Source organism: Drosophila willistoni, chromosome 3R, assembly GCF_018902025.1.
Source record: "Drosophila willistoni isolate 14030-0811.24 chromosome 3R, UCI_dwil_1.1, whole genome shotgun sequence".
NCBI lineage: Eukaryota > Metazoa > Arthropoda > Insecta > Diptera > Drosophilidae > Drosophila > Drosophila willistoni.
In genome coordinates, this window is record NC_061086.1 from 11439596 (window position 1) to 11463469 (window position 23874).

The window sequence follows — 23874 nt, forward strand, 5'->3', positions numbered from 1 at the left end:
ATACAAACTGTGCAGTAGGAGGAGTTTGCGCTGATCCAAACGGACGGACCTGACTATTTGAACTCGACTCGTCGTGCTGATCAAGTATATATATACTTTATATGGTCGGCGATGCTTTCTTTGATGCGTTGCACACTTCTGACCAAATATACCCATTTTGCAAGGCTATAAAAAAATTAATATATATACATAACTATACTCGAAATTAAAATAAAGTCGATTAGCTTAGATAAACCCATTCAGAAAATAAAACAGGATTCAGCCATTGGGTTATATTCAATAATCTCTTAGTTTTTCAACTATTTTAACGAAAATTGCTAATAATTCACTGATTAAAAAGAGACAGAAAGATTTGGCAATTTCATACTGCTAAGTTTATTTTCGAAAATATCTAGTAATCTCAGCTGGACGGAAGCAATTCACACATTTTTGAGATCCAAGAAGGCCTGGGATGTTTGTAAAATTCGACCTGGTCAAGGGGGTACAGTACTTCAATCATTCTACTTCGTGAACTCATACAGTCAACATCAAAAATAAAACAAAAACCTTTCCCGTACTTCTGAAAATCAAAAAAAAAAACAAAAAAGAGAAATACAAAAAAGAGAAAAACAAAAAAGGGAAAAACAAAAAAGAGAAAAACAAAACTGTTCAATTGATCCTGCAATCCGGAAAGGTTAGTAAACGTGAGGATATAACTTTTCATAATCGTGACCAAGTGTTCTTTTCCAGCCATTGGTTATGAAGCTCCCAATCTCAGCTACCGTATACGAGCTAAAGGCTGAGCTTCAGAGCCTTCTCAATATTGAGCCGGAAACATTGGAGATTTCTGCATCTGATGTAACGTGTGCCGATTCAGATCTTTTAACTGAAGTTGCTGGTCTTGGCAAAAACAAACAAATTAAGCCGGTTGTGTCTTGCTATGAAGGCAACAATTTTGTGGGCTTGATACTATTTTCCCTTAGGGCGAGGATTTCGCCGATCCATTAGTCGATAATTCGGTGTCAGACTCAAGTATCGAAGAAAGTGAATCTTCCGTCATTGAGCTATCCTCGGGATCTAGTGGCGAATCCGTCCAGCCATCCACTATTGATTGCAAGCGAGGTATTAAACGGAAAGCCCAAGGGTGTGAAAAAACCATAGAGACTAAACGGTAAGTATTAGGAATAGGAAATCAAAATTCAGTGACTGAATATTCCGTCTTTTGAAAATAGGATCAAATATGTTCTCGAATCCAGTGAGGAGAGTCTAGAAAACCCCTCGTATGGAGATATGCAGGAGGCATGCGATATGGGAGGCTGCCAGTTAAATCTGAAATCGAAATGGAACCTGATGTTATGAATGGTCAGCGGCCCCCCTACATAAACATACTTCCAGATGACAGGCAGTTTGTTGTGGTGGTTTCCTCCTCTGAATGTGCTAAAAACTTTTGCGATCTGTAGGAACAGTTCTTTGGGATTTTTTTGGATTTCAGAAACGTTTGCTGCTTAGATTTTAATGAGGTCAGTCCGGTGATTGAGTATAATGGCCGGCTCTTTATAGCAGCTGCCAACGAAGATACAATGGAATGGGTGGCGCGCAACGTATGTTCTATGAAGCCTTACGTCTTATGGTTTGTAAGACTAACGGCCTCATAGAACATACGTTGCTGGCCACCCATTCCCTGGTGTCTTCGTTGGCTGCTGCGATGTAGAGCCGGCCATTGTATTCAGTCACCGGAGTGACCTTATTAAAATGTAAGCTGCGAACGTTTCCGAAATCCAAAAGTATACTAAAGAACTCTTCTAACAGAACGCAAAAGTTTTTAGCGCATTCCGAGGCAGAAACTATCACAACAAACTGCCTGATCTCTGGAAGTATGTTTATGTATGGCGGCTGCTGACCATTTATATTATTCGGTTCTATATCCGTGGCCAAAGGTCGAACCTTGTTTGCATCGAATTTTCAAGCTCCTGGAACTGCAGAACTCTAGATACTACGACGGAGAAGTGGGCTGTGATGAGCCGGGAAAATGCGCCCCCTATAGTCACGGATATTTGCCCAAATGAACAGGTTGAGATCTGGATGGATGCGAATAGTGTGGATATCATCAAGGAGAGATGCAACCGCCTCAAACTATCATTTTGGATCGAATTTGAGTTTTGCGATTAGATGACGCTTATATATTTTTATTTTATCGAATTTATATTTTGAAATATTAAAAAAAAGTTACGATTACGGCAGACTCATTTGTTTACCGATTATTCTGACTGGCAACGGTCAAACGATAGTTTATCGTAATAGAATAATAATAAAATATAATTATCATTTATGGACGTTGCTTTACTAACGAAACGTTGGCAAGTAAATTTTGTCATCAAAGTTTATTATGCCAAAAGTATCCACGTTCTGGTTTCACATCTTCTTTGTCGCGGCACTCTTTTGACTAGGTCACGGCTGGAACAGGAATACGTAAACAGATATTCAATATAAGTTGTCAGGGATAAGGATAATGAAATCGCAGAAGGATGCTTGCCAAAGCACAAGTTTTAAAATGTATTTAACGGAAAAACCCATAACATTCCAAAAATCAATCATTTAATGAGTTGATAAATATTTTGCACGATCAAACATATTACGTTTCTAATTAAATTCATATATAAAAAAAAATTAACATATACATATACATAACTATATTCAAAATTTAAAAGAAAACTGACTTATATAAAACTAAATTAAAACTGGAAGGCCAGGGCTTACTTCGACCGAGTCAAAGTTTGTAAACCCTTGCAACTATTTTAGTAACTCTATCCTTATCCTTAGCCGTCACAGTGGAAAAACGTTTTCTCTAAAAAGACTCATGTTGCAAAAGAATGGCCTACAATCTTAGCATGGGAAAGAACGAAGATATTGATCAAAGTCACTGTTTTCCACCGATCGTTCCTAGGGGAGCTATATGATATAGTCACCCAATCTTGATCAAATTTGGCACAGTCGTTTATAAATGTAAAAAAAATTACCAACATTCAATTTTTTTTATTTTTATATACCCTTTTTGCAAGGGTATAATAAGTTTAGAAACCACATACTATAAGAAATGAAGTAAGTAAGTCGTCTCCCCGACTTAGGTATACCATACACCAGTAAAGCAAATATTTCAACTTTATTAAACAAATGCATTTTCACATGCTTCTTACAAGCATATCTTAGTATCTCGCTCACTCAATCATACGAGCACCCTAGCGCCCCCACCAGCCAACGGCCAACTCCGGCCTTGTGGAAAAACGTTTATATGCTTAACTCGACTGTTTTTTGTCCGATTTTGATCAAATTTGGTATTTTGTTAGATATTAGTATTAAATTTAAGTGTGCCAAATTTGATTGCATAAGGTAAAAAAATAGGGAGATAATCAAGTTTTTCAAATTACGGGGTCGGAAAAGGGCGTAGCAAAATTTGTATATATACAAAATGTGTGCATTTACTAAGCGAATATACATACCAAACATGGTGTCTCTAGCTGGAATAGTTTTTGAGATAAACGCTTTTTTTAAATTGCGGGGGCATGGCAAAAATTTGAAATAAACTTGATCACTCTACATACTACACGAGTCTACATACCAAATTTGGTGGTTCTAGCTCTTACAGTCTCCGAGATCTAGGTGTTCATACGGACAGACGGACAGACGGACGGACGGACGGACGGACAGACGGACATGGCTAGATCGACTCGGTTTTTGATCCTGATCAAGAATATATATACTTTGTGGGGTCGGAGATGCTTCCTTCTGCCTGTTACATACATTTTGGCGACTTTAATATACCATTTCACACTATGGGTGTATGGTATAAAAAGATTTTAAGCTAAAATCGCAATCATGTGAGGTTTATATTCATAAATTACTTATTATCCTCACAGTTGATTTCTCACAGTTTGAATTCGATTTTAATGAAATCAACCTAAGAAATTTCCACAATTACTTAGTCTAAAACATTAAGTGGAATGAATAAGAAACTTCTATAATAAACAATATTTGCATTGTCCAACTAATTGTCAGAGAAAACTAAAACGAGAAATGCCTTAAATTGACTCTAAATGAACAAAGCGTGTGAGATTATTTTTGCCAAGTCAATCAAAGTAGTTTTGAATGAATTTATTTAGGATTCTTGAAATTTTGTATTCTCTCTCATATGGTTAACAATTTAAAATTGATTGAGTATGCTCAAGTTAAATCTGTATATGAATGGCTATTGATAATTATAATTTCATAAATACTATAAATAATTTTCAACAACCAGCACGTAGCTCAAAGCACAGAGGGAATCCCAGTATGAATATTATCCACGTGTGTTGGCATTTTCTCTTTGATTTAATTAAAATTTTGCAATTTATTAAGTTATATATAGTGTGTATATGTTGTTATGTGGATGGCATGGATGGCTTTGTCGTCAGGATACAAAAGGAATGCTCGGTTTGCCATATCTTTTTAAGCCAGATGCCAAACACGCACAGTTTGTGCTTGTCTTTAATTGAAGTTTAATAGATGAAACCAGTGAGACAAGGCAAAAAACCAGGGCGTGGCATTGAAGAAGGTATAAACGACGTGTATGTGTGTGTGTGTGTGTTTGTGTGTGAGTGTATGTATGCCAGTTTTGCTGGCATTTTGCTTTTGGGTGTCGCTTTGAATGTTTTGAAAGCCAGCGAAGCGAGCGTGCCGAGCCGACCAAACGAACTTGGCCAACATCTCAAATGGTTGCATGGCATTTTTCGACAATTAAAATTAAAATTAAAATTTAAATGAAATGAGTGTTGTATGTCAGAACGTATGTGTGTGTGTGTGTGCGTGTGTATATGTGAGTAGTACATAGAAAAACCACAACAGAGAAAAACCAAGGGAGCAAGAGCTACAAAAGCAGCGGCTAGCAAAACAAACCGCAGCAACCAAAACCAAACAGAAGCGTTACATAAAGAAAAAGTCGACTTCGTTTTTGTTGTTGTTGTTGTTGTTGTTGTTGTTGTTGTTGTTGTCCTCGTCTCCAACGTTCCCAATGTTCTCCTCAACGTTGTCGTTGTCGTAGTCGTCGCCGTCTGAGTAAAGAATGTGCACAAATATGTAAATGAAATTGTATGACTCGGTACACACACACTCGCACTCACACACCCGCATATGGTTGCAACAACAACAACAACAACTACAGCAAGAAACACTCGAGCAACTTTCTGCTAGGCAAGCAAGGTGCAAATGTGTTCCCAGGATATGGTAGTATGTGCAGCTTGTTTTGCATGTAGTTCGTTGACTTTTGAAGTTGCTCAACGTGCCAGAAGCAGCGGCAGCAATTGCACTTTGCCGTTACATTTATTACATTTGTAATTGTTGTCAGTCGTCGGAGTCAGAGTTGGAGTTAGAGTTGGAGCAGCAGGAGGTAGCAGAGTAGGAGTTGGTATTGAAGTCGCTTTTTGCGTTGTTCGTTGTTTGCCTAAATGCAAAAGTTGCACTCTTCATGCACTGAAAGTTGGAGCGTTAATTATGTGTCAAATGCAATTTTGGCCTGGTTGTGGAACGTGTGTAAAACGGAAGTCGTTGCCAATCCGTAGTTGTTTCCGTCCTTTGTTGCGGTTTTCCTTTTAAGCTTGTTCCTTGTTCCTTTGTTTCTTTCGTTTTTTCTTTTTTTTGGCATTTTCTATTGCATACTTTGCAGCGCTTGCACCATTTGGCTTTCACTTTTTCTGTAAAAGGACTCCTTCTAGTCTCTCCCGGTGGCTGCTCATAGCTCACGTAGGTGTATTTAAAATGCTTTTGCATATTTCATTAACATTTTAAAAATTCATGAGCTGCTAATTGAAAACGTTTGTCGTGCCCGACACACACACACAAACGCACGCACACACGTACTCTTGGTCGGCCGTAGGTCTCTCGGTTAGGTGCGTAGTTAAAAAAAAAGGCAAAAAGGTGCCAGCGTGGCACTCAAAAGCCGGGCAACATAGTTTAGCACTTTAGTAAGCTAACGTCTAGTAGCATTCAACCGAAGAAATCAAAGCAATCCCTTTCTTCTTCTTCTCCTAATGTATGCGACCTGCACTCAAAGTTCACCTATGGAACGGCGAGTCCTTGGCTTGGGACTAGCTCAACTGTTTTGTATGCGAAAATACCCTGAGACACAGACACACACACACATAGATGGGGTCATACTCATACTGGCACACCTTCAATCACTTCCGCCGAACGATGAAGTAGCTCTTTGGCACGCTATTATTTTGCAGAAGCCTGGAGTTGGAAATAAGACATACAGCAGAAGTCAGTGTGTGTGTGTGTGTGTGAGTGTGTGTGTGTAATTGGAACGTGTGGGAAATATAAAGCAAAAGCCGCTATTGGTCGCTTAAGTTGTAGCCCTGTTTTACCGGATGTCCTGTTAGAAGCGTAAATAGGCATAAAACAACGAAAAGAACATTTCTATTACCTCCCCAGTCTCACAAAAGAGCACTGTGAGTTGAGTGGGGGAGAATTTGGATCCGGGATCGGTGCCAGAGTCGGAGCGGAGCGAAGCAATAGACGCCTTCAACCGAACCGTGAAAACTTGTCTAAAGTCTTGTGGCGGCAAAGCGGAAATACTGCCAGGAGCTGTCTAATGGCTACGCAGCAATCCAACATTTTTGTGTTCTTCTTACAGCCAACTAAAGCCTGCTGCAATCCTTTTCCATAAGTGTTTTGTTTCGTTTCAAGTAAATGCATATCGCCTTGGTAACAGTGGATGGCCAAAACTTGACGACGACGGCGACGACTAACGTCAGCTCATTATGCCAGGTTGGCTCTTTTGTTCTGCCACTCAATGGCAGAAGGGAGTGAGACTAAGTTGGTTGGCCTTTTCAACAACCCGACACTCGGCTTCGCTTCTGACCATTTCTTGTTTAAGTCTGAACCACAAAAGCTTGCTTAGCCAGTCTTTAAGTTGGAAAAAACACATAAGCTGAGGACAGGACTAAAGAGGTGAAAGGTGAAAGAAGAGACAAAGCAGATGAAACAATGGTCAAGTGCCAAATACACGTGCGTCTTGCACGTACACTGTCGATTCTCTTCAGCTCCCTCTTGTCCTCTCTCCCTTTTTCACTCCCTTTCTCTCTCTCTCACTCTTTCTGTGTGTCTTGTGCTATGTTTGTACGATAAACTGCTTTTAGTCAACTTTAGTTACTTTGGTCAAGCAGCGCTCAAATGTTTGCTGCTAAGTTCTTTTTGTGTATTTCGTTTTTTAGCTTTTTGCCTGATGCCTGAGCCTTGCCCGGGTTTTGGTCCTCGTCTTGGTTCTGGCTCCACTATTTACTGCTTTAGTTTTGTGCTTTTCGCTGTGTTTTGTTTGCTCCGTGTTTTGTCATGCCTCTTATGTCCAGCTCGAAATGTGTAAACAACTTTGGGCGCTCAGCCAAGTGCAAGGTGTACATTGCACACACAGAACGAGAGAGAGAGAGAGAGACCGAGCTCACGGTAGTGGCATCACGTCCCATGTACCTACTAGTGTCGTAGTTCTTACTGGTCGGACTTACGGACTATAGTGATGCAGATGCTGTTGCCCCACTGACCATAGCACGCTGTTAATCCGAGATGTTTGTTTACCTTGGCGCCGAGTCACAGCCAACAGGAGAAGGCGAAGCAGGCACCTCATTTATCTTGCGAATGCAATAACAACGACTTAGCCAAAGCTTATGGAAGAACCGTGAAGCAAATCCATTAAATGCGTTTTATACAGCTCAGCAAGCGCCGTTCTTTGGCAAATCTGGCTTGGCATGGCATGGATCTATTATAAGACTAAATACTAAATCTAAACATCTTGGACAGAAAAGGCGTACTAAATGCATTAATTCCTTATTCATGAATAAATATTTTTAATATTCTCCCTGAAACTCAAAAAAAAAAGAGCGCAGACAATTCGGTTTAATTCTCAAGTACGACAATCGTTGGTAATTTGTTGCTCTGTTTGCCTCACTTGCTATTTCCACGGCCAATTAATGAAATGACCTGCTGTTCTTTATTTGTGCCACTAACTCTCCCCCTCGCTTTCTCCCCCGTCTCTGTCGATACACTATAGAGACACAGCATGAGTAAGGGTTTTTTTTTCAAATTGAATTGTGTTTGCCGATCGTGTTGCAATTTTTGAATTTTTAATCTGACCAACCGCTTTAATTCGCATTTAAATTAATTAAAATCACTTACTCCAAACCAAAGCGAGTCTGCACAACACAACCCAACAACAACAACAACAACAACAACAACAACAACCATGAGCAGATAAAAAAAAACCCAAATTAACTTTGCAACAGATTCGATAAAGCCGCAGCTAGCTGAACGTCGGTTGGGTGGGGCGGGAAGGGATGAGTAAGGGGAGGTAGCAACGGAACAGGTCGTGACACAGCAGGTGGCAATCGACGGATATAAAAAGGCGCGACCGCAAAGTGTTGCACGGACAACGACAATCTGAATGTGGGAGTGGCAGGTGGTGGCATTGGGGCGAATGGGTGTGGCTTTTGGGTGCTCTGCCATTTTGTGTCGCATTTTATTTTAATAAAGGCTTTTAATTGAATTTTCAATTGTTGCTCGAGCATCGAAGCCAAGTGCAATGGCAACATTGTTTCTTTTGCTGTTGTTGCTGTTGCTGTTGTCGTTATTTGAATGTTGTAATTGTTGTAATTATCGTTATCATCATTACAATTTCATTTAGTAGCATCGGGCAACAATTGTTACACACCACTTCAAATAACATGCAGACAAAGTGCAAGTATGTGGTGAAAAACCATTTGACAGGCACCCAAACCAAGGCGAGATATAGTTGTAGGCACATCCAATCCTCCAACCCGTCGAGCTGCCCACATTTGGTAATAATCTATAAATATATTTTTAAGTATATGAATATATGTCCGCTGGGATGTCACAAATGGCGTTCGCCACTTCCGTTTCCGTTGAATCTGCTTAGCATGGCAGTGCCATGAAATTATTGCCATAAAAGATGAGTTGCCCGTTTTTTATTATTCTTTTTTGCATTGTGCATATTTTTATTTTATTTACTTTACAATGTTAAATCAATGAACGTGCCAACAATTAAAATATTCAACCAGCTTCCGTTAAGCGAATGAACAAATTGTACTCGATCTTTTTTTTTTGTTGAAGCTCTCGTTTCAATGGGTAGCAAGAGTCACTTGGGCAACTTATGAAAATTATTTACCCATATGTCTCAATGGAAATCTGTTTTGGCATTTAACAGGTCATAGTTTTCATTTTAAACAAGACCAACTGCACATATAGCGAGGGCATCGCGTGGTCGAATAATTATTTAGCATTTAAGTCTTCTTTTATCTTACATAATTGCGGAATTTCAATAATTTATTTATTATGTGTAAATAAAATCCACAGGCAGGTTATTAATTTTTAATTTTCTCCTTAGTTGTGGCCATGTTGAATGCCCTTTTTTTTAGTGTCTGCCATGAGAAGCACATTAAGTCATGCCAAATGCACATGCATTAACCATGCCACGCCCACATTTAGCCCTCGAACCCTAACCCCACACCGATTTCACTGGTAGTCGTCGTAGGTTTTTCCGCTCTTTGTTATCGCATGAACATTCTGTTGTTTTTGTTTTTGGTTGTGCATTTTAATATATGTATGTACAATTTTCGCCGAGCATTGTTTGTGCAACAAATTTTGTTTTACAACATTTTCAATTAGTTTTCGATGCAGTTTATTGGCTATTGTTTCTACGCAAGTTAAGTGTGTACCTTCATGCTCTCAACCATGTGGTGTGTGTGTGTGTGTGTGTGTGTGTGTGGATGAGTATGTGGTTTTTGTTCCAATGATTGCAATTGTGATTGTTCAATAAGTAAGCAATATTAAATAAATATACATATACTCCATACGTTATTGTACGTTTTAAGTGCATTATCAAGTGGATGGCAATATTGCAGATTCTTTTTAACATGTTCTGATTTACCATAAATTTGCGGCCATTTAAGCCACTTCTAATAAACCAACTAGAGTTTATTTATATATTCATATTCACCTCTATTGTTTGGATATTTTTGTGGTCTAAGTCCCTAGCAATATTTTATTGAATACTCTTAACTGCTTTTATTTGTCAGTTTAAAAAAAAAATGAAGCCTTAAACTGAAGCCTTATAATGAATCGAATAATGCCAATTATGTAATCAATATCTACTACGAAAACATGGCAAGGCTAAGAAGCTTATAAGGAACAATGCACCAAACATTGTTTATCGCTGATGTATTCAATGGACTTAATCCTTTTCTTGCTGAAAATAATAGATAGGTAAAGAAGCATTGGAGCGAATTTAATGATAGTTTATAGGTTTCGATAAGGCGATTTTCCCAATACAAAGGAATAGCAGTTAAAGTGCAAAACATATTCTACAATTAAACAAAGATTCATAATAATATATATGTTCAGCTGAGATGATTTAAGTAAATTATCTTAATCGAAGAAATACCCATGACCTGAGTAACAAAAAAATGATGGCAGAGATGTCTTTAAGTATAACCAGAGGGCCGGGGCTAACTTCGACCGCGTCAAAGTTTGTAAACCCTTGCAACTTATTTGATAACTTTTTCCTTACCTATAGCCATTAAAGTGGAAAAACGTTTAAGCTAAAAGGGCTAATGTGTCCGAAAGAACGGCCTACAATCTTAGCATAGGAAGTAACGAAGATATTGATCAAAGTCACTGTTTTCCACCGATCGTTCCTATGGGAGCTATATGATATAGTCACCCGATCTTGATCAAATTTGGCATAGTCGTTTATATGTGTAATTAACTTAAAAATATTAAATTTTATTATAATAGCTCAGAACATAACGAAGTTATTAAGAAAAGTCACAGTTCGTGACTTTGCCATTTGTATGGGAGCTATATGATATAGTGATCCGATCCGGCTGAATCCAAGATATACAAACTGTGCAGTATATACAAGCCAAAACAGGATTCAGCCATTGGGTTATATTCAATAATCTCTTAGCTTTTCAACTATTTTAACGAGAATTCTTAATAATTCACTTATTAAAAAGAGCCAGAAATATTTGGCAATTGCCTACTGCTCAGCTTATTTTCGAAAGAATATAGTACTTTCGGCTAGACGGAAGCAATTCACACATTTTTGAAATCCAAGAAGGCCTGGGATGTTTGTAAATTTCGACCTGGTCAAGGAGGTACAGTACTTCAATCATTCTACTTCGTCAACTCATACAGTCAACATCAAAAATAAAACAAAAACCTTTCCCTTCTGAAAATCAAAAAAAAAAAAAAAAAAAAGTGAAAATTTGTTGACTGTACGATTGATCCTGCAATCCGAAAAAGGTAAGTAAACGTAAGAATATTACTTTTCATAATCGTGACCCAGTGTTCTTTTCCAGCCATTGAAGCATATAAATGCTCAATATTCAGCCGGGAAAATTGGAGATATCTGCTTCTGATGTAACTTTGGCCGATTCAGATCTCATAGCAGAAGTTGCTGCGTTGGGAGGGAATAAACGTGTGAGGCCGATTATGTCGTGCTACGATGGCAATAATTTTGTGGGCCAGATTATGGTTGAGCATGTCTTGGTTGGTGGTCAGAGTTCATCGGACTCTAGCTTTGAGACTGTATCATCGGATGGTAGCCAGCTCTCTCGGAGTGAGCTCTCAAGAATCGCTCTCGTATCAAGCAATCTCAAACGGGGACACAAACGAAAAGCCCAAGGGCATGAAAAACCCATAGAGACTAAACGGTAAGTGTTAGAAATAGGAAATCAAATTTTAGTATGACTGAATATTCCGTCTTTTGAAAATAGCTTCAAAAAGGTTCTCGAATCCAGTGAGGAGGGTGTACAAATCCCCTCCTATGGAGGTATGGAGGAGGCATGAGGTATGGGAGGCTGCGAAATCAAATCCAGACCATGCTCGGTTAAATCTGAGATGGAGATAGAACCGGATGTTATAAATGGTCAGCGGCCCCCTTACATAAACATACTTCCAGAGAACAGGCAGTTTGTTGTGGTGGTTTCCTTCTCGGAATGTGCTAAAAACTTTTGCGATCTGTAGGAACAGTTCTTTTGGGATTTTTTTGGATTTCAGAAACGTTTGCTGCTTAGATTTTAATGAGGTGACTCCGGTGATTGAGTGTAATGGCTGGCTCTTTAAAGCAGCTGCCAACGAAGATACAATGGAATGGGTGGCGCGCAACGTATGTTCTATGAAGTCTTACGTCTTATGGTTTGTAAGACTAACGGCCTCATAGAACATACGTTGCTCGCCACCCATTCCCTGGTGTCTTCGTTGGCTGCTGCGATGTGAAGCCGGCCATTGTATTCAGTCACCGGAGTGACCTCATTAAAATCTAAGTTGCGAACGTTTCCGAAATCCAAAAGTATACTAAAGAACTCTTCTAACAGAACGCAAAAGTTTTTAGCGCATTCCGAGGAAGAAACTATCACAACAAACTGCCTATTCTCTGGAAGTATGTTTATGTATGGCGGCTGCTGACCATTTATATCATCCGGTTCTCACTCCATGGCCAGAGTTACGTGGCCAAAGGTCGAACCTTGTTTGCATCGAATTTTCAAGCTCCTGGAACTGCAGAACTCTAGATATTACGACGGAGAAGTGGGCTGTGATGAGCCAGGAAAATGCGCCCCCTATATCACGGATATTTGCCCAAATGAACAGGTTGAGAAATGGATGGATGCGAATAGTGTGGATATCATCAAGGAGAGATGCAACCGCCTCAAACTATCATTTTGGATGATCGAATTTGAGTTTTGCAATTAGATGACGCTTATATATTTTTATTTTATGGAACTATATTTTGAAATATTAAAAAAAAAGTTACGATTACGGCAGAATCATTTGTCTACCGATTATTCTGACTGGCAACGGTCAAACGATAGTTTATCGTAATAGAATAATAAAATATAATTATCATTTATGGACGTTGCTTTACTAACGAAACGTTGGCAAGTAAATTTTGTCATCAAAGTTAATTATGCCAAAAGTATCCACGTTCTGGTTTCAATTCTTCTTTGTCGCGGCACTCTTTTGGCTCGGCTGGAACAGGAATACGTAAACAGATATTCAATATAAGTTGTCAGGGATAAGGATAATGAAGAAAACTGACTTATATAAAACTAAATTAAAACTGGAGGGCCAGGGCTTAACTTCGACCGCGTCAAAGTTCGTATACCCTTGCAACTATTTTGGTAACTCTTTCCTTATCCTTAGCCGTCACAGTGGAAAAACGTTTTCTCTAAAAAGACTTATGTTGCAAAAGAATGGGCTACAATCTTAGCATGGGAAAGAACGAAGATATTGATCAAAGTCACTGTTTTCCACCGATCGTTCCTAGGGGAGCTATATGATATAGTCACCCGATCTTGATCAAATTTGGCACCGTCGTTTATAAGTGTAAAAAAAATTACCAACATTCAATTCTACCACAATAGCTCAGAAAATAACGAAGCTTTTAAGAAAAGTCACTGCTTGTGACTGCCGTTTGTATGGCAGCTATTTGATATATATATTTGATATTGAATATATATACTTTATATGGTCGGAAATGCTCCCTTCTATGCGTTGCACACTTCTAACCAAAATTAATATACCCTTTTTGCAAGGGTATAAAAAGTATACAAAAACCACAGTACGAATGTGGTGGAAAGGCATAACTTGTAAGACTCTTAGTGAAGTAAACTCAAATAGTGAAAGAGAGTGCCAGAAAAGAAGTTAAGAACATATGTGTGTCTGTGTGTGAGCGATAACTAAACTGAATTCTCGACATTGCTTTGACTAAATCAATTTAAAAAAAAGCATGAAAAAAATAGTTGCAACCAAAAATGGGCAGGAAGCCAAAGAGAAGAGTGATAGAGACAGAAAAGTGGCAAAGTGCGAGACTGCATTAATTAAAATTTGAATGCGGCCTTAAAAGAAAAGCGCAAATCTAACAAATTTTTCATAGGCTAATAAACATGAATGTGCCACTCGGAGCCAAAGCCAAGCCTGCCACCGACAGGTGCAAGCAGGCAGAAACATCCACAGAGAGAGAGAAAGAGAGAGAGAGAGAGAGAGAAAGAAAAGTCAGAAGTTGAAATAGAAGCGTCACTGCAACTGCCGGCCGACAGTATTTTTAATTTCTGTACATTTTTTCATTTCTTCTCCTTTTATTTTTATTTTTGCCGCACTGTCACCCAATTATGTCACACAGTGTACAACAAATTAATGCCTCGTTGCGTTGATTGCGCCGAGTGCGGCTGCTGCTGCTGCTGTTGGCGTCGTTTCGGGTTGTGTTTTGCGGAGAGACGCAAGCTGAAAAGTATGCAATGGAAAATGTACGCAAAAGTGAAATCACTAAAAACATTTCGTTCGACCAGACCGAACGAGGCCCAAAACCTTGTTTTGGCTGCCATTCTGCCAGTTGTCTGTCTCTCAGGCTATAGTGTGTGTGTGTGTGTGTGTGTGTGTGTGTGTGTGTGTGTGTGTGTGTGTGTGCCTGTGTGTTTGTGTGAGTGTGATTCCGTGACAATTTCAAACGGATTTAACCGCCAATTTAAAATGAAGTCAATACAAGCAAAAGCGGCTCGCTTGGCATGAAATAAACTCAACCAACATGCAGTGAAAATATTTAATCACCTTGCATTTAAAACTACAACAGACATTCCATAGATATCTTAGGTATCCAAAGGTTTCATTTTCATTTCAACTTTTCCTTTACGACTTGGAGTTGTAGAAATTGGACCATTTACTTAAATGCCTTTTACATATATAGCTTATTAGTTTTTTTGTTGTAAATATAATTGCAAATATTCCTTCTCGTTCACCTTACATATTACATCACAATTCGTCTATATCCAATAAGCACAGTAGATGGAAAGGATATTTGTATGTGTATACCAATTGACGGAACAGATTCAGCAGAAACAGATCAACGGCCCATCAAACTGCCACATTCATTTTTCACATTGGTTTTTGCTTCCCTTTTTTATTTTTTTTGCTCGCCAAAATGCATGTCTACTCTTGGTTTTGCTTCTGGTGCTGGCAACAGTGCGTATGCGTATTGCCAGAGCCAAACTGTAAAAATGTATTGAACATTTTACGCTTCTTTTTTTACCAGCTTCACTGTTGGTTGGTTGCTCGCCTCACTGGATGACTGTTGTTTTTTCTGTTTATTACACTGAGCTTGTGTCAAACAAACGATTTAAATGAAATAAATTACAATGAATCACTCAATCGGTTTAAATAAAAATGTTTCCCCTTGTAATGAGAGAGATGCCAGTAATAAAAAAAAAAAAGAAAACAAAAGAAATAAGTATCCAATAACAGATGGGAAAACAACATGCAGAACATGCGCTCATATGACGATACATTTTCTTTTTTCACATATATCAAAGGCTTTCTTTAGAGGAACATCTTTTCTCTTTACTAAAGTGATACCTATCGAAGCAGTCCTAATACATTTACCGCCAGCACATTGAACCATAAACCAATTGACAAGGCAATCATTTCGATACAAAACTCAAACAACTGATTCAATGGGAAACCTCTCAATAGATTGCCCCTCTCCATGAAAGACTTTCCGGCATGTGTTTAGTTTTGGCTTAGTGACTATCAAGCAGGGCATGTAAATGCCATGACAATGGAGAGTCGGAGACACAGGACACAGAGCAGGTATACTTAAAAGCATTACTTGGAGGTCAGGTCGGGCCATAAAGCCATAGAGACACACAACACAGCTTTGTCCACCTGAGTTGTCAACAAACCGTGAAATTATCAGCACAAATTGGATGACGATATCCAAAACGAGGAGTAGATTCGTTTTTCTATCTCTTTTCTACTTTTTTTTGCTAGACCATGGCCGCAACGCATGCATGGAAAGAAGCTCTTTGGCCTACGAAAAAACCTTTTAATACAAATTGAAAATGCTTGAAGTAAGGAATGAGTCGACTAACTGAGCAGAAAAGAGCACAAAAAGACCAATTCTAAAAATGTGCAGAGGGGGCGAATCAAGATACGGGCACTTGTGATAAGTAGTTAGGTAGTAAACATAGAAGTCTGAAGACCTAAGTCAGTGGGCCAATGAGTGGGCAGAATTTGCTTCCACTAAGATAAGCCACACATACACACACACACACACTCATTGCCATGGCGACACAGAAAAATCTACAACTCCATCCTTGGCACGGCTTTTATTCCATCGGGTCTATACATAAATGTCAAGAAAGAAATTTGCATGTGATTTACTGCAACTGCAGCTATTTATCTTGGTAACTGGACACTTTCAAGTGCAAGCAAAACTAGAGCACTGGAACACTGGCTATATAAATACTGATGTGAGACCACGATAGAGATAAAGGCAGAGAGAGAGAGAGAAGAAGAGACAAGATCGACGGACAGTAAACGGAAATGCGCTTTATGCAACATTTAAATGGTTCTCCTTTCCGGTTTTGCTGTCGACCTTCAGGTGCCGGCTCAATTATTTCATTAAGTTAAACGTTTGCATTCCAACTAATTTCGTCGAGCCAAGCCAAGGACCGACCCCGTCCGGGAACTGGCCACATCCGCTACAGTCGTGTGATGCAAACACGCAAAGCCAAGGCCCCAAAGTTGCATAGTCATCGAGTGCAATGGAGAGACTGAGAGAGATTGGGAGGAAAAGCCGAAAGCCAAAGCCGTAACCGAAACACAGCGAAACGGAATTTATTTCTCAATTCCCACTTCAATTTCGTAAATTGAATGAAAAAGCGCTTAAAAATATACAAAAGCAGCGTCTCCATCCTCAGACTCGAACCATAACCCAAATAGTGGAACAAAGGCACATGCAGCCAGAAGAAAAACGCCAGAGCGAAGAGGAAGCAGAAGGAAAAGAAGGACAGGCAACAAAAAAAAAAACAAAAAAAGAGAAAAGGCAAACGAACAGCGCGCAAAACGAAAGGAAATCTTACAAATAAAACGGAAGTTAATTTACTACGTAAACCGAAAAGCATGGCGCAGCCACATCCGGATGGGGAGAGAAGAAGAGCAAGAATGAAGGGAATGGGGGCAGCTGGCAATACTCGTAAGAGGTGGACATGGAAGTAACCAAAATGTTACACTGTAAAGAATTGCCACAGACTGTAAACGTTGCAACTGATGGGCTAAAGAAGCCGTTGGCTTCCCAAATGGTTTCGCCATTTAATTGGCCAAGTTTTTTGCACTGCACCGGGCCAGGCCAGGCTAGGCGCCGCTTAAGGTACCCAAATATTTGCTCATGCAACACAGACGCCCCAGACTGTGGATTGGTAGGAACGATCCAGAGCCAGGGCCAGGACAGGTGTAGCTTGCACTTAAAACCGCTTATTACGTTAACAATTGCAAATATCGGCTCGGATTTTGCTTACTTACATGGCTCTCGGATAGAATTTCAAGTTGGTATTGGTGTAGGCGTAGGAGAAGCGCCAGACAGGATTACTTTGCATAATTTTAGGGGCATACAAATAACAACCGGGGGATTCACACTCACCCACACACACACTCATACGTGGGTCTACATTGTCTGGCATGCCAATGAAAGCTTCTCGCGTTCTAGCCAAAAGGAACCAAAAAAAAAATAAAACGGAAGGAAATTTCACTAGCTGACTGCTGCAGCAGCCGCACATACAGATTTTGGGGGGCGTTATGTGGGACCATTAGAGGTTCACTCTCTCTCTCTCTCCCCCCGTTCTTGGTTGGGTCGTTGGTGGCAAGGAGTAACAAAAGTATTTGTTATGCGGTAAAAATGCATAAAAATCCCGAGACCGGCATTTATTTAAATTTATGCCGTTATAACGTAATTTTGCATTACCCAAAATGTGGGCGACCATCCGACAAAGCGACCGACCGACTCCGCCCTCAAGTTAGCTTCTCCTGGCACTTTATTGTTGCACTTGGGTTCGCTGTGTGTGTGAGTGTGTGTGTGCGGCACACTTTCCTCAGGCATTTTTATACAAATTTTTGCATACCTTTCTTCTTTTTTTTCAAGTTCTATTTATTTATATTTTTTTCAGTTTTCTTTTTTTGGTTTGTTTTTTGCAAAGCCGAAAGCTAAAAAGTTGGTCCCGTTTTATTTTTGGTTAAATAACTATTTGGTTTGGCTATTTGTATACACTACACTCCTCATCCTTGGAGCAAATTTTTTTTAGTAGTACTCTTGTTCTATAATCTATTTTTGTTATGCACAATTGTATTGTTATTTATTTTTTTATCATTTCAATTGTTTATTCGTGTTTGCTTTGGCATAATACGAAAGTTATTCATTTGTTATGCATATGAAGTAGAACTGAAAATGTGTTTGTGGTTTATGACTGTAGTTGTTGTTGTTGTTGGTGCTGTTGCTGTTGTTGATGTTGTTGTCATTGTTAGTGGTGGTTAGGTGGTGGTGCTGCTTCGTGGTGGTGGTGGTGATGACAACAAAGAACTAGTTTTGGCAGTTGCAAATGGATAGGAAATGCCAGTGCGGTGGAGTCAAATTGGAAGAACGCTTGAGTGCGGTTTCCGTTTTCAAATACAAATTGAAAATACAAAATAAATAAATAGATAGCGTTTTGGTTGGTTCTATTTTTTAATGAAAATCTGTTTAAGCATTAGTATAAATATCCTGAAGGATTCTCGATTATATTGACGCCCAAGAATCTAATTTGTTAATCCATTTGTCACTTCCAATTACACCAAGACAGTTAAATGAAAATGAAAATCCTTTTTGTTATCTTACTCTCTTTGCTCACTCTGTGTCTCTGTATGTGTGTGTGTGTGTGCGTGTTTGTGAAGGCGTGGCATGGGGAATCATTCAATCAATTGAACCACTGACACTGCTGTCTCTCTTTCTATGTGTGTGTGTTTTGAATACAAATTAGATAAAGTGATAGCCGTCCAATATTCCTCATTCTCTGAACCATGACACGCCCCTCAATCAGGCAATCTGTACAGGATTGCCATTGACATCATCGTCGTAGTTGTGTTTGTTGTTGTTGTCCCTGTGATGAAAATGGAGTTAATTTAAATTCAAAGTAATTAATTAGACACCAGAGTGACCACGTTACATACATACATATATATACGAAGTAACTAACTAATCTTCAATGTGCATTTACCTACTGATTGTGTGTATTTGTTCTTGTTCACTTGTATTGTTTCTCACAGTGTACTTTGCTCATTCGTTTGGGCCAAAGCTAATTAAACGCACAATATGCTTATGCTTAGATGTGCTCCATAAGCAGACCCAAAGTGGCTTTTGGAATGCTAAATATATGTATGTATATGTATATCAATAACTCACACTGCTTATCCAATCGACTAGGTCACTGGCCTGGCCCATATCAACTAATTTCAATGATTTTGTTTAGCTCAGTGATTCGGAGAATTGAGTTGGACGGGACTGCGAAATGCATATGAGGCTATACATATACATATGTCTTAACGATGACCGCAGGGGCAAATTCAAGCATAGAGATACACACACACACATGCACACTCATTTGTATGTCTGCACACCAGCAATTTGAATGCCTTTCAATGAATTGATGCCAATTTGCAATTGTTAATGAAACGCCTTTGTGTCGTGTCGATTGCATTGCGGCCAGAGCCTTCAACTAACCAACTAATCCTTGAACTACGTATTCTAGTTTAGCATAGCTCTTGGTAAAGCACCACTGGCTACATTCCCTGTCCACAAAAACCCTTGCGCCACTCTCTTTCTCTCTCTATGTCTCTTTTCCAGAGTAAGTATGCAATACGAGTATAATCTTCTGCATTCGTTCATTTCACTTTCCTTATTTTCTTTGACATTCGGGTTACATCTTGGGCTAGTTTCATCAATTTGTGTACATGTGGGATGAAAGAGGTTCCCAAGGGATGGGTAGGTAAACTTGTCATGTTACTACTACTTCTATCTCTCTTCTGCTTTACTGTGCCTCCTCTCTCTCTCTCTCGCTTACTATTTCTGCTCATTTCAATTTTGTAATTGAGATTAGCTCTTTGGGAATAATGGAGATCAGATCGTTTAATTAACTTTGTTTTCGAGCACGTCGAGTCCTCCAGCTACTGCACTGCTGTGTCAAGTACTGCCAACTGTCTGTGTGGGCGTCGTTCTATGTGTCCTGGTTGTGTCGTAGTTTACGGAGTATCCGTAAGCATCTGTATCTGTATCTGTATCCGTTTTTGTCCCACTCTGATTGAGCTAACAAGCTCTTGAAGGCAATAATTTTACTATTGCCGTCTGACGTTGGTTCCTTGGTTTACGAATGTCCTCAGTTGTCTGTTAATTTGCTCAGAAACAATTTCATTTGTTAATTTTTGGGGCCCCTGGAATCTTTTGGTCAATTTGCCAAACAAAAGCGATAGCCTTCGTTTTTGTATTGCCTTCTCTGTCTCTCGATTTCATTTGTGAAATTGAAATGCCAAAAATGTTGCAGTATCTGTATCTCTCACTCTCTCTCTCCTTCTTACTAGCCTTCTCTCATTTCTCAGTTCCAATTATAATTATGTCAGTCTCAGTTGGAGTGGCACTCGGCTTGGCTCTGTTCGACTCTTTTGGGCCACAGTCTATGTCTATGTCTATGGTTGTGCATCTAATTTGCATTGGCCAAGGCGAAAAACTCAACGTCTGGTTTTCTTCTACTTTTACCCAATTCCATCTATCTATGTATCTCGCTTTGTTTACGTACATATTTTTTGCCATAGTCAGATGCTGGTTTTATTTTCACTTTTCGTCTTCTTCTATGTCTTGTTCTTCTTCTCCTTGGGCTTAGAATGAGCCAAATTGCATTCAGCTGTTTGTTTTTATGCGCTGTCACGAAAATTCCAAACTACTTTTGAATAATTTCATTTATTTATGTTCCCCATAGCTGGTCGCAAAAGTTTTACTCTACTTGCCGTTTCAAATGCCTCTCGCCTCTCATGTTTCATCATTTATCCATTCAGCTAGTCGGCTAGTCAGACATTCAGCCAGTCAGTTAGGCAGTCAGTCACTTATTTCGTTTTTCTCTCGTAAAATGTTTAAAAGGCGCAAAAGTTGTTGTCGTGTGTCAAAAGTTCTGAATGTTTGAATGCCAAAGAATGTCTCTCCCAATCCGCCGCTCCCTTGAAAAAGAAGATTCATGCCATTTCATGGGCAACACATCTTCAGCTTAATAAATTAATTAAAAAATAAGCAAACAAAATTGAATTTTCTTTAGTTTTCAACCTTGTTATCAATATATGAACTAACAGACGAATATTCACATACATTCTTCTTTTTTTTTGGCGGGGAAAACAAAGGCAATTGCATTTCAAAGGATCGTCTACTGCCAACCAATTACAATATGCAGCAAACGAATGCCAGTTAGTCCACGTTTCACAGTCAAGTGAGTTTTTGGCAGCTTTTGTGTAATGCAATTACGCATACGCAGCGTTGCTGCTGATGCTGATGTGGATGCTGTTACTGCTGCTGGTGATGCTGCCGCTGCTGCTGCTGTTGCCATTGTGACTGGCATGTGCAGCTAATTAGACCTAAAATGTTGAACGCCATTTTGTTGTCAAAAGTTACCTGTGGGGCGTATCGACAGTGGTTTCTGTTATTGACAGCCAGCCAAACGATTGCTTTCAAATGTCATACCTCATTTAATATCAATGGAATTCTTTTTTTCTCTTTTCTTTCTACATACATATATACTCTGTAGTTAGAAGGCAAAAAAGGTGTGTCAACAGCCAGAGAAATTAAAGGGCAAATAAAAGTATTACAGACTTGATGAAAAAGATTATATAGATTATTTTGTATTTTTATATCATGTGTCATAAAAATGTTAAGCTAAGCATATAAAGTGTACCTTTTTGGTGTAGAGCATTTGAAGTAGGGTTATGTGTGTGCTAAAATTCTTTAGTTTAAACATTTAGCTGGGTACAATGCTGATTCAATTTTTGGCAGTGCATTGCTAAACCATTGCTGCATACCTCGAGGCAATGTTTGGCATGATACGTTTCTGGGCGTTGCATACTTTTAGGCTCTGTTGAAAGACTGCAAATACCATGTCTGGCCAACTGTATATCCTCTACCCCACAGTCACACACACACACACACACACACACAAACACACACATATTCTCTCATACACAGACAATAGGAAACTTCTTGCTAACGCACAACTTTCTGAATGCCATCCCGTTAACTTCTTGGTGCGAAAAGTTGGCGCAAAATACTTTGCACAAATATTGTTTTCGCATGCTTTTGTTGCGCTAAGCAGTCCCTAAGAAGGCTCTGCCCGCCCCTCTCCCCTGCCCACTTCTATCATCCACCTCCTTTCATCGTAGATGCCTGGCACTTGCAACGTAAATTGTATCAAATGTGCGCTGTCTTTTTAAGAGTTTTTATTTTGTATTGTGTTTTCAATTTTATTTCTCTTGTTTGGCTTTTGTTTTCGTCTTGCATTTTGTGCCATGTATTGGCATTTTCAGCGCTTATTTGTATCGTTTTACTTCACTTTGTTGTTAAGGTTGCTTCATCTGTTGTTGTTTTTGTTGCTGCTGTTGCTGTTGCTGGGGTTGCGGTTGCTGTTTTCAATTTTGTTGCAAGCGTAACGCTTTCTGAGTTTCCTCTTTTCAGCATGTTCCTTGCTCTTTTTTTTCTTTTTTTTTTTTTTGTATTATTTTCCTTTTCTTCTGTTAGTTTCTTTCTTTTCTTATTTATTTTTTTTTGGCAATTTCCTTAAAACGCCAAAGTTGAAAAGTTGTATGAGTTATTTTCTATAGTAAACTATACACAAATCCCACAAAAATTCGTATAAATTTTTAATTTACATTTACAAAAAGTTAATGCCTTACTTTTTCCTGGCAGGTGACTTAAAGATGCCCTAGGCAAATACAGTATCAAATAACATACATAAGCACTTACTTAATCGCATAGATACACTTACATTAACTAATTTCAAAATGGAATCCTTGCTAGGATCGTAAGGATGTTGTTTTGATGGTATTTCCAATACAGTTGGTATGGCCATTGTATGGGCATCGATAGTTTTACGTATCATATCCGCATATATTTGATTTATCAATATAATGCCAATATCCGAACGGCTAACAAAACGCTTAAAGCAAGCTTCAATCTCCTCGGCTGTAGTATCTGAGAGAACAAGAATATGAAATTCTAGCATTTAGCTGGATATCATCTCATACTTGCCTCTTTCAACAACCATAAAGTTGGACTCCAAACTCTTGTTGACTTCGCCAATGCCGCCAAGCAGAAATCCAACACAAGTGTCCTAAAAATATAGTAAGACTTTACAATTTGGCTAATTTTTGATTTCAAAACTTTACCTCATCGCCAATAATAGCAATTAGTTTATCAAAAGATTCTGATTCTTGTGACATGATTGCCAAGTAAAATGAAACTAAATTCAATTAATTACAAATATGGGAAACTAATAGTCAAAGCACTCTTAGAAGGCATTCCTATATTTTTGATTAAATAAATTCTGATGAAATGCCCAACTCAACAGCATTCACATTTCGTTTTGAATAACTATTCAGTTAGACGTGTCTATCCACAGATTTTTGGCTACTCAAAGTGAGCAATGGATGACAAAAGTGCTTTTTTAGAGTGAAATGGTAATGGAAAGTGCAGTAGTTTAACCATTGCAGAGGGGTACAAATCTAGCGAAAAGTGGTTGAGGGAGAGGGGGCAGCACTGGCACTGCACTTGACAGCCACGCCGCATTTGATGGCGAATCGTTTGGCTGCACTTTTGCTGGAGCTATTGTTGTTTGTAGTTTTGTCAAGCGTAAAACAAGTTTTATAATTGTTTAATATGTTTGCTTTGTTGCTCTTGCTGTTGCCGTCCAATCCAATGCAATTTTATAACGAATTTTTGTCAGTTGCCTCTCAAAAACTTAATCGAAA

At 39.0% G+C, this 23874-nt stretch overlaps 2 protein-coding genes and 1 long non-coding RNA gene across 3 annotated transcripts; 2 read left to right on the forward strand and 1 right to left on the reverse strand.

Annotated features, from left to right (window-relative positions):
- The first annotated feature begins 608 nt into the window (after positions 1-608).
- On the forward strand, positions 609-2150 carry LOC124459752. The gene is made up of 3 exons (XR_006953777.1): positions 609-673; positions 730-1150; positions 1212-2150. It is a non-coding gene; the product is annotated as an uncharacterized LOC124459752 (long non-coding RNA).
- A 9111-nt stretch (positions 2151-11261) lies between these two features.
- LOC124459753 lies at positions 11262-12796 on the forward strand. Its single transcript, XM_047009361.1, has 3 exons — positions 11262-11322; positions 11379-11732; positions 11796-12796. Exons 2-3 carry the CDS (start codon positions 11395-11397, stop codon positions 11866-11868), a joined length of 411 nt encoding a protein of 136 aa, XP_046865317.1. The 5' UTR covers positions 11262-11322; positions 11379-11394; the 3' UTR covers positions 11869-12796.
- Positions 12797-22637: 9841 nt separating this feature from the next.
- Positions 22638-23411, reverse strand: LOC6650299 (V-type proton ATPase subunit F). The gene is made up of 5 exons (XM_023180558.2): positions 23293-23411; positions 23156-23237; positions 22893-23098; positions 22801-22829; positions 22638-22732 (listed from the first exon to the last, which is right to left on the reverse strand). The coding sequence occupies exons 1-5, from the start codon at positions 23344-23346 to the stop codon at positions 22723-22725; spliced, it is 381 nt and encodes a 126-aa protein (XP_023036326.1). The 5' UTR covers positions 23347-23411; the 3' UTR covers positions 22638-22722.
- Between the last annotated feature and the right edge of the window lie 463 nt (positions 23412-23874).